Consider the following 12,015-nt stretch of genomic DNA (forward strand, 5'->3'; position numbering starts at 1 on the left):
GCAATGATTTGGTCCCAATAGACTGGGAACAGCTGCTTGCAGATAATACTGTCAGATCAGTGAGAGGCTAGCAAGGAGGAACAAGAGAAAATAAATATGCACTTGTAAAGTTAAAGGCTGGAACCAAGACTGAGAATCCTGGATGTCAGACGACATAAAGGACTGGATTAAGATAAATAAAAGGAACTTATGGCAGATATCAAGTGCTGAGTCCCTAGTGGAGTATAAAAACTGCAGATGAAATTTTAAAAAGGGAAATAGGAAGGCTAAACAAAAAAGGCTAAGAAAAAATTGGCAGGTGCAATAAGAAAAGCCCGAAGTTTTAAAAAAAAATACAAACAGTTGAGCCCATTAGGGAACGTAAAGGTAACTGTGGACCCAGAAGACATGGCCATTGTCCATGATGAAAACTTTGCATCAGTCTTCACAAAGGAAAAGATTGCAGGTGTAGACACACTGTGGAGGACTGTGAATTTTTGTAGAAATAACATAGAGAAAAAGAAGATGACAGCAGGTTTAGCAGCCTTAGAAGTGGATAAATCAATAGGCCTGGATGAGTGTACCCCAGCCTGTTGAGGGAGGTTTTGTAGGAGAAATAAGGGCCCTTAATAGTAATGTTTAGGTTCTCCCTGGCCACAGGTTAGGGGAGAGTGAGAGGGTACTGAAGGTCTGCCAACATTGTTCTGTTATTAAAGAAGAGTGGAAAAGATAGACTTGGAAACTATAAGCCACTCAATCTAACCTTGGTGGTAGGGAGTTTTTGAGAGACTAAATAGATCTGCATTTGGAGGCACATGGATTAATCAGATACTTAGCATGGATTCAATGAGGAAAAGTCATGTTTGACAGATATGATCCAATTTTCTTTGAGGAAATAACCAGACATGTTAATGAGGGCAACGCATTTCACGTGGTCTTCATTGATAGGCTCTTAATAGGTTCTCTCTTGGCAAACTGGCCAAGAAAGTAAGATGCCATGTAATCCAAGGAACAGATGATGGTAAAGGGATGTTTCTCTTATTGGAAGTCTGTTACCATTGGGGTTCCACGGGACTCAATGCTGGGTCTTTGCTGTTTTGGCATATATTAATGATTAAGACTCAAATTTAATGGGTATGATCCAGACATTTGTGGATGATACAAAATTGGTAAATTAGCTTATAGGAAGGAGGACAGCTATAAATTGCAGGAGGATGTTAATGGACTGGTCAGCTAGTCAAGAACACTAACAAATGAAATTCATCCCACAAATGTGAGGGGTTATGCATTTGGGAAGGGCTAACAAGACAAGGGATTATGTTATAAATGGTAGAACTCCAGAAAGTACTCACGATCAGTATGACCATGGTATGCAAAACACACTGCCTGAAAGAGTGGTTGTGTCAGAAACTCTTAAAACACTTAAAGTAGTATTTACATAACCATATGCATTGCCATAGCCTCCAGGGCTGTGGGGCAAGAGCTGGAAAATGGGATTAGTGCATTCACATCTTTGTTGATTGGTGTGGATATGATGTACCAAATAGCTTTTTTCTATGCTGAACACAGCAATAAGTCTTAGCTTTGGGCTGCACCAACTTAGCAGTAATCTGGGTTGACATGCAGATTTGCAGGCTGGAGTGATAGTGCTGAAAAGATAAATCCTGATGAAGCCATTCCTGATGAAGGACTCTTGCCTGAAATGTCGATTCTCCTGCTTCTTGATGCTGTCTGACCTGCTGTGCTTTTCTAGCAACCCACTCTCGACTTTGAAAAGATAAATACCTATCAACCTTTTCCTCTATGTCACACCATTAAAGCCCTTATTTCTGATATGTCTGCAGCAGAACTTACATGCAGCCTTGTGGAGATGAAGTTCTATCTTTACATCAAAGGTGTTTTTCATTGTGTTGTGTTGCACTATTCTAAATAAGATATATTCAGAACAGATCAAATAATTGAATCTTAAAGGGCTTCCTTGAGGAACTTGGCATCCATGAGGCACTGTGGGCCATCAATATCAACAGAATTTTACTCCAACATAATCTGCAACCTCATAGCTTAGCATTTCTCTTACTTTTTATTACCATTAGCCAGTGGACTAATGCTGGTTTAGTGAGAATTGTACACTCCAGGCCCAATTTTCTGACAATTCCAAGTTAGAAATTTCTCTCAGAGGACACCCTTCAAACTCAGGAAGAAAAAGATTCCAAAAATTCTTAAATTGGTGTGAAGGATTGATTAGTCTCTGCCCAAAGAAAAGAAGTCAGCTGAGATTATCATTCTCTCAATAAACTGCTGAAGAAATTAAAACCAGATTATAACTACCTAGTTATTATTAGGGTCTAGTTTATTCCTCAGTAATGTATGGAATCAGGTTCTCAAATTAGCAACATGAAGAATATGCAAGAAAGCATAACCTCTAAAAATACCAAAGTTTGATAAAGAACCAAACATGCAATTCAGAATTGGATGGCAACAGTCAAATGAACATTACATACGTTGTAGGAAAATGAAACATGATACAAGTTTATCTCTAATAGAGAATCCAGTTTCAATTATTAACTGTTACAGTAAAACTGTTAAGTAGGATATATGTGAAATATTAAAGAAACATTACCATATTTCATAACCAAATGAGAGACACCTCAGCAAGTTACTCAAATCTATCTATCGGATGTGTGCTTTCTAATTATGGCGTGATTTGGACTGCACAGTTAATTTCTTATATATGGGGTGGTTTCTTAATTCTAATTAGGTCTCTCATATTCCAAATGTTGTTTTGATCATTACTAACTCCTATTAAGTATAACCCTTTCTTATTCTAAGAAGCTTTATCTAAATGGTTAAATTCCATATAAGACCTGATAGTTATTGATTTTAGGGAAGCCTTATTTGCTAGAACTCACAATGGTTAATTTCCATACGGTAGGAGTCTGTGTTCTAAGATTATAAATAGGTTTAGGTTATAAAACAAATCCTAATGAGCATAATCTGCTGATCAATTGCTACAGAGCTGGCTTTCTGATATTAGAAAGTTGTGGTTATATGCTGTTTCTGTGGTATGTGTGGTTTCCTCCATGTTCCTCAATTTACTGGATTTCTCCTGAATTTTTAATTGGATTCATTATTGACAACATGATGACTTCTAGCTTTGCATTCTACAACTGGAAACATATTCTCTACTTGTATCGTATCAAAACACTTCCTAATTTTCAAGGAACTCTATAGTAACCTCTACATTTCTTTTATGTAAAAAAAGAACCTTGGCCTTTTCAGTCGGTCCCAATTGTTACTTATTCAGATGAATAACTATTCAATTATTTTCCAGCATCTGACATAATTTCTTAAAGACAAAACATCATTTAATGATCCTCAATATTACAGTGGAGTTACAACAGATTATATTCTAACATATGGAGTAGGACTTGAGTTAATTATCATGCTATCTCAGAGCTAAGAGTGCTATAGAGTGAACGAAGTTAATGCTCATATAATAATCACTGTATTATTGAGAACAGATGATGATATAAAGTGACACACAAATTATTTTGCCTGTTTCGTTTCAGTTAGAGGGGCTTTCCTTTTATTCCCCAAAAGGAGGTCATACTTCATTATATGTATTTATTCCTATCATGAATGGATCATTGAAAGGCCATAAGTTACTGCCCATTCCTACTTGGTCTACTTGATGATGTTGAGCTGCTGGCAGTGAGTTTTTTTAGGTCACTTCAGTGTATAATTTAAAATCAGTCATGTTGGCGTGGAACTTTACACTCAATTTGTTGCCCTGAAGTACATTAATGTGCCAGTAAACTTATAATAATCTGACTGCTTTATTGTTACTTGACCACTAGTAACTTCTTTATTCAAGTTTTGTTATGAGGAAATTAATTCAAATTCTCAAACTTCCATAGTTGGATATGAACTCTCATTCGCTGGATTGTTAGTTCAGATCTTTGGATTATTGTATTGATATAGTGACAGGCAATGTAGGGCAAAAGTATAATAAATACGGTGCGTTAAAATGGGAAATAAAAATTTTTGTTTGATATATTTGATTTCCTATCTTTTGTAGGTTACCAAACTATTTTAAAAAGATAGAACAGGAGGTTCGTCTCGAGTATGATCGCACCATGAATAAAATTACTTTTGATCACATGGTGATGTCTGACCCCAAAGTATTTTCTTATGTGACTCTTCCAGATAAAAAGGAAGAAAAGGTACCAAGCAAAGGTAAGCTGGATACCTTCACTGCTTGCCACATTATGAAACTTAAATTTATTGTAGTTTTTAACTCATAGAGTCACATATGAACAGAAAATGGCCCATTGAATTCATGACAGATGCAGAGCAATTTAGTGAGTCGCACACCAACTCAATCCAAAGTCCTCTAAGTTTATTCTAATTAAGTGCCCATCTAATTGCTTTTGAAATCTCTGATTGTGGCTTCTTCTAAAATCCTCATGGATAATGGGTTCCAGGTCATTAGCATTCACTGAGTAAAAAATGATTTTTCCAGACATTCCTTGTGTATCTCTTATTCAAATATAAATGTCTCCCCTAATCCTTGTGCCATCAGCTTGTTGAAAGAGTTTTCCATTGTCTACTGTAGTGATTAGAACGAGGTAGGCCAGATAGATCTAATTGAGTGTGAGTTCCCTGATTGGGGCTGTTAATCTGGGTTGATCAAGGTGTCCCGGCTGACCAATATAAACAAGAGTCTCAGAGGCTCTCTGGAGTAGCTTTGAGCTGGCTGGTCAGAGTCCATGTGTTGGCAATGCGTAACTAAAGGGTGACTTGGTGACGGGATACCAGCCTCTGTGGAATTTCTTTCAGCTACTTTATTTAAGCCTGTCAGGATCTTTCACATCTCTGTCAAAAATCTTTTTTGATCCAAAGTAAACAGGCCTTTGGACAATTATGGTCTCTGCCACTCTTTACTCACAGCAGATGGAAATACATGCTAGGGGCTCATGTAATACCATTATGGTTTCCCTGTGACCAACAGAGGCATCTTCCCAACTTCATTCACTCCTTTAACCTCTCTGACTATAACCTTCTCACATCCAGCACCCCTCAGAGAGGCCTTTCAATTTGGCCCTAGTGTCCTGACTTCCTTTCTTCAAGACTCCTTGCAACCCAACAGTGATCAACACTTGAACCTGGCACTGCTAGGCTTATAGAACTGCCAGCTGTCTGATTAACTAACAACTCTAAAGTGGAACCGTTAGAGTAGTAATTGTAATGAAGTCAGCTAGGTGGACCTCAAAGAATAAGAGATCCTTGATTGGAGCTGTTAATCTAGGCTAATCAGGGAGCCTTGGCTGACAAATATAACCAGGAGTGTCAGAGGTTCTGTTCAATCTGAGAGCTGGCTCTGAGGGGCTGGATAAATGTGGACTCTCCAAGTGTACATAAAGTGTGCCTTGGTAATGGGGTACCGGCCTCTGTGGGCATATTTCAGCCTTTCTTCCGAGATAGATCAAAAAAATGAGAATTGCTCCCAATTAACACAAGGAGCCTGCAGTATTGTGGGTGTGTTCCCCGCTTATACTTTATCACCAGGAGTTCTAGATCATTGCCCCGATAAAATTGAGCTGCATGTAACTTTAAAAAAACCTCCCTGAAACACTTCTGATAATTTTCCTCTGTACCCCCTCAAGGACTTTCACATTTTTGCTGAAGTGTGGTGATCAGAACTGAACGTAATACTCTAGTTGTGACCTAATCAGAGCTTTGTAGAGATTCAGCATAACATCGTTGCCAGGGTTCAAAAGTAACTTTTCAGGGTTGTATTTAAGATTTTCTCATGGAATAGTTTTAGTTTGTTGGAGGCTACATTTTGGTTTTCAAGGCTTGTTTTTGGTTTTCTCATGAATTCCTTTATGAGGTGATGCATTCATGTAGTATCATTATATTCTCTGTGTGGATTACTATTTAAGGGTTTCCTTACTTAGATAAATCCACCAAAGACAATATGTGCATTATGGAATCTGCTAAAACTCTCATTAAATCCTTTGTTGTTTATAGATTTGACTGTTGTAATGCACAAACTGGCAGATCGCCCTTATTCTATCCACTTTATTCTTGAGGTTTCACATTGCTTCACATTCCTTAATGTGTAACAGGTTATTGTAAAGAATAAGTCGTGTAATAGATAGCAGGCTAGGATAATGTGGCATATTGTCAGGAGTGTACTGCAATGACCCCTCAATCCAGTTCTAGTTTCAGAATATCACCTTCAGTAGACCTGGAAACTTCCAGAGTATTTGGCAGGTTTCTAAGATATGGTAGCAATGATCACAGATGTTATGGTATGATATGTGTTATGATATGGTGCACCACTCAATGTGATGGATGTACAGTTGAAAGTGTCCTACATCTGGGGGAGTCCAACTTTGCTACCAAAGCTTACTACCTGGACTGCAGCACTGCTCTATCACTGGGAAATGAGATGAACTGCCACAAGTTGCATCAGTAGCATCCTTAGTACATTTGTGGGTGGTTGATTTGAGAGATCCCATATAAAATCCCAAATGCTCCTTGGAAGTAATCAGTTACAGAAAAATGCAATGCAGCTGTCACATTGATGGTCACCAGGATAAGATGGCTACCTACACCTTCATGTTGCAGGTCCCACTCCAGCAGTTGGTATATTTCTGTTACATTATCCACTCACGTTTGTTTATCAACACTGCACCTCATTCATCTGGAGAATGACATCGAGGAGGAACAACTCTGGGCCTCCTGTATAGCCAGAGGAGATCTTCAGCTGCTACTTCATGTAGAGACTCTGGCAGCCGCTGGAGGTTGCTGCTGGTGTTGGACTTTCTATTCCTACTCAATTTCTCTGCACCTTCATTGCATTGCATCAACAGTGGTGATGACTCCTGTTGTTCATTGGCTAAACTTCCAATGAACCTGTGTTGGGAATAAAAGAAATAGAATAGGTCTTTAGTAATGTCAGCAGTGAGTAGTCAACATAGAAATGATACTTTAGCATAGTTCCCCATTCAATGGGACATGGAGGAGTCTGACAAGGAGGGCCTTAGAATGCATCAACATAAGCCTTTGACATTAGGACTTCATTCCAATGAATGCAGCACAAACCATGCCATGCATACAATGTGGGTATTTGTAAGTGCTGTTGATTATTGATACCATATTTTTCCATCCCTACTTTACCCAAGAAAGGCATCATTGCTTATAAGAGCATGTTGGCAAATACTTATACTTCAAGGTGAGAGAAATTCAATTCCATGTCCTTGTATAGCCTATGAAACCTTAAATTATCTTTATGTAGTGTAGCCAACAGGTGTGACATTTAAAGTAACCTGTGATTACTTGTGTTCCACAGAGATGACTATCTTCAGCCCACAGTGACCAATGATATGGTCAAGATTATTTGTGGGATTTTGGAAGTGGAGGAGAGAGTGGATGTTGGTGGTGATGGAGGTGGTATTAGTCTGTGTGGTCAGGATCTGGGTGTATAAGTGGTCTGGAAGAGATTGGAAGAGATGTAGACTGTTAGACTGCAGTGGTTCTAGAAAGCTGCTCACTACCCCCTTCTCAAGGGCAACTAGGGATGGGCAACAAATGCTAGCCAGCCAGTGATGTCCACATCATGTGAGTGAATAAAAGAAAACATTTGTTGATCTGTTCATATTTGTAGTCTATTCTGAATAAGTAATTGTACTAATGTCATGGTTGTTGTAGGTCAGTCATTTCAGCTCCAAGACATCTCTGCAGGAGTTTCTCAGGGTAGTGTCCTAGGCCCAACTATCTTCAGCTGCTTCATCAATGACCTTCCCTCCATATAAGGTCACAAGTGGGGATGTTCGCCAATGATTGCACAATTTTCAGCACCATTTGTGACTCCTTAGACACTGAAGCTGTCTGTGTTCAAATTTAACAAGATCTGGACAATATCCAGGCAGGGGCTACCAAGTGGCAAGTAACATTTGTGCCACAGAAATGCCAGGCTATGACCATCATCAATAAGAGACAATCTAATCACTACTCCTTGACAGTCAATGGTGTTACCATTACTGATTCCCCCACTATCAGCATCCTGGGATGTGGAGGTGCCAGTGTTGGACTGGATTGTTTCATTGACCAGAAACTCAACTGGACTCACCATATAAATGCAGTGTCTACAAGAGCATGTCAGAGACTGGAAAAACTGTGGCAAGTAACTCACTTCCTGACTCCTGAAAGCCTGTCTACCATCTACAAAGTCAAGTCAGGAGTGTGATGGAATACTCCCCAATTGCCAGGATGAGTGCAGTCCCAACAACTCGAGAAGCTTGACACCATCCAAGCCAAAGCAACCTGCTTGATTGGCACTACATGCACAAGAATTCACTCCCTTCACCACCAGACTTCTGTTGCAGCAGTATGTACTATCTACAAGATGCATGCAGAAATTCACCAAAGACCCTCAGGTAGCACTTTCCAAACCCACGACCACTTCCATCTAGAAGGACAAGTAGCAGATGTATGGGAACACCATCACTTCAAGTTTCCCTTCAAGTCACTCACTGTCCTGACATGGAAATATATCACCATTCCTTTACTGTCATTGGGCCAAAATCCTGAATTCCCTCTCTAATGGCATTATGGGTCAACACATAGCAGGTAGACTGCAGCGGTTCAAAAAAGCAGCTCACCATCACCTTCTCAAGGGTAACTAGGGACGGGCAATAAATGCTGGACAGCCAGCGATGCCCACATCTCACAAAATGAATAAATAAGAAAAACTAATAACAAAACTTGCACTTTCAGTCGTTTGTTTTGAAAATAAAATCAACGTTGTTCTGTCTCCTAGGACGAATACAGCTTCCAGATTATCCATTTGCTCAAAACAGAAAGGCATTTTCCTTTAACACTCTGTTGACCAAACCGGAAGTAATCGTAGCCCTGTGCAAAGTACGTGCCGAATGCAACAAAGTGGCCGCCATGTCCCTGTTCTTTGTGACCCTGATAAAAGGTGTTCGACTGGAAGAATTTGAACAGATGCAGTCCCAGGCTCATGCACAGGTATAAATATACTCAGTGCCTTTTTCCTTTAATTATTTGTCTTACTGCATATTGAAATTCAGACAAAAATAGATACTTTTGTGGGGGAATGTCAGGGAAATGAATATTAATCTAATTTCTCAAAGAATGTATCAGCTTCATTGGCTAGAAGAATGAAAGTCTCAGTAATCATTAGTTCTGGAAATTGTTTCAGGCAGCCATATTATTTGGATTCTACTTGTAACTGAGAAACCAATATTGCATGCTTTGCTGTCTTCTGATTACTTTAGGCTGCTTTAGAAGCCTTACAGACCTTTAGACAAATGATTGCCTAGGGTTTTTCGGAACCTTTTGTTTCATTGTCAGTTGTATTGCTTCATTAAAATATTTTAATTTCACAGGATCATTGCCTTTTGAGATTTTTGGTTTCAGCACTCCATCACAAAATCATGTTGCTTTGCAATGGTTAACAGCTTCATTTCACTGGAGTATAAACTGTAAGAATTACAATTAATATCACATTGGAAAAGGTTTTTATTTAAAATTAATAAGGCAAAGTGGACAAAATTAAAAATAATTATTCTACTGTAAGTACTTTTTTTGTAAAATTGTATATTGAGATTAGACAAAGCTGTTTTAAAACAGTGTTTTAATGGATTATTGCATGTTTTGAAAAGTACGTAACCTGACACTTAAGGCAAGCATTTTGTAAATGACTGTTTGAACAAAAGTAATTGAAGTTTGGGTCGCAAATGAATTGAAACCTTGGGGTTCTATGCAGAGAAACCTCGAATACCCAAAGAACATGGGCGGGGAGTATTTTGTTCAGTTAATTGAATTCCAGATAATTGAATGCTGGATAACATAGTTTTGCGAAGCAACGGGACCTTGTGATCTTGCCAGATAATCCGATATTCAGATAATTGAATGCCAGATAATCAAGGTTCCTCTGTGAACAAATGCAGCTGGGTAACAAGAAAAGGTTGATTGGTCCATGGACTAGAGATCAGATATTGATGACAAGAACCTTTTGTCTGCTAACAACGATATGATTAGTTCTCAGGTAACTAAATAGTTTGGGGCTGGGAACAAGATAGAGTGTTTTGATCTCCACCAGCACCAGATGCTGTATCTCTGTCCTCTGCAGTCAAACCCATTTTAAACATGAAGAAAACCAATTCATATTCACTGAGCAGTTATTGGAACCTATGATATTTAACTGATAAGCCAGAGACCTTTTATAAATAAATAAGCCACCTTGCGTTTCTTGCAATCAAATGCAAGAATTTGAAGAAAGATGACAATAAAGCAATGTTCTGACCAGCATAAAACTTATCTCAGCAACTACAGAGCTGTCTTTCAGCTTACCTTCACCCATAACCTATTTAACCTTATCTTTCATCTATGTGTTTGTGTGTGTCTGTGTATATGTAAGGGGGAGTTTATAAGGGGATTGGAGTTTTAATAAATAGTGGTATATGCTGATGGTTAATAGCTGTTTGCCTGTAGTTAGAATACAATTATTGTAATAAATAGTAATTCTTATTAAGTACAGAAACTCCTGGTCCATGCTGTCTAACAACATGTGTCTAAAAATCAGGTAAATTGGGGAATTTTGTGTACTTGTTTTGAAAACTTTAACTTTTGCAACAACTCCTGGCTTGCCACCCCAGAGAGTTGTGACACTATAAATACATCAATAGTGTAAGAACAACCAGAAATGAAATAAGTCACCATGGGATGATCAAAATAAACTTTGAGGTTATAACAGCAAAACAATAGAAATATTGTGTAGAATCTTATAGCTATCTGAATAACGTGGGCTATAGTGAGTTTTGTGACAGGATTAGAGAAGTCCGGTGAGGCCCACTTTTATGTTGGGAGCAACTCCCTCTATCATTTATTCTTTTCACAAGTGGTGAGGTGAGTCTCTTGTGAGGTATCAATGAATGGCCAATTAAGGGGGATTATTGCTTTTTAATAACCTGTTGATGGCCCAACTCAGCTCTACAATATTCCGCTTTCTATCTTACCAAACTCACCAAACAAGCTAGATGTCAAGAAAACCCAACATAGAAACCAGAGTAGTTACCTGACAAATTTAGCTCACCACTTGCTCCAAATAACCTCCATATTGTAAACCAGGCATCTCGGGGCATGCTACATGGTCACTGGCCATACCACATGTACTTGGACATTGGTATCTGACATATGCCAATCTCTAAGAACCCATGTGGTACATCTCCAATCCACTTACATGGCACTTCTGTACTTCAGTGAAGCATCTCAGATAGCACCACCACTTATCATTGTAATACTGCTGCAATGATGCTGTGCACTTATGGACTGAAGTAGGCTTCATCTCCAGGCTCTTTACTTGTTGTCATAACTTCACTCACTTTGACCCCATCTTGATACTGATAGTATCCCTGCCTTGTACTGACTTACATTTTTATGCTTTGCTGCCTCAGCCGGAGATACCAGATTCATATTATTTGTTTTGCCTTGACATTTGCACCAGGCACACATGAACAAAACTTGTCAGCAGGCCTCAGTCAAGTCAAGAAAAGCTTTTACTCAGGGGCTGCAGCACATTAAGTTAGGGACAGTCTAACACTGGTTTGATACCAGTCCAGGGGCTTGGAATTAGTCAGTCAGGATGATGTCCACATAAAGAGTGGTGAGATGTATGACGGGCAGCCCACCACCCATCTAGAGTCTTTCTGCTCTAATGGGGACCACTGTTCTCCTGGAATAATAGAGAAGTGGATATTAAGGGAAATGAAAATGGGTGGCACAGCTGTTACTTCTGTTGTAGGTGTGAAGGTGTCCCAAGTGAATGATTAAGTGTGAGTGAGGGCATGCAGACTTAGTGCTGTCAGAGGTTTGGATGGCTGGCCGCAAGTGAGGGAAGATGTTGCAGACATCAGTGTCAGTGTAGAGTTTTGGTGAAAGGTAGATACAGTAGGAGTGACAGAGTGTTCTAACGGAGAGAAGATGCTGGTATTTATGCTG

General features: G+C 39.1%; 1 protein-coding gene across 1 annotated transcript in view; it reads left to right on the top strand.

Annotated features, from left to right (window-relative positions):
* dnah1 (dynein, axonemal, heavy chain 1) overlaps positions 1–12,015 on the top strand; it is a 437,548-nt gene that overhangs the window by 45,854 nt on the left and 379,679 nt on the right. The window contains exons 8-9 of the mRNA XM_060835044.1: positions 4,058–4,215; positions 8,810–9,021. Of these exons, the coding sequence (XP_060691027.1) occupies positions 4,058–4,215; positions 8,810–9,021 (370 nt within the window). The remainder of the gene's footprint in view (positions 1–4,057; positions 4,216–8,809; positions 9,022–12,015) is intronic.

This window comes from Hemiscyllium ocellatum, chromosome 14 (genome assembly GCF_020745735.1).
Source record: "Hemiscyllium ocellatum isolate sHemOce1 chromosome 14, sHemOce1.pat.X.cur, whole genome shotgun sequence".
Classification (NCBI taxonomy): domain Eukaryota; kingdom Metazoa; phylum Chordata; class Chondrichthyes; order Orectolobiformes; family Hemiscylliidae; genus Hemiscyllium; species Hemiscyllium ocellatum.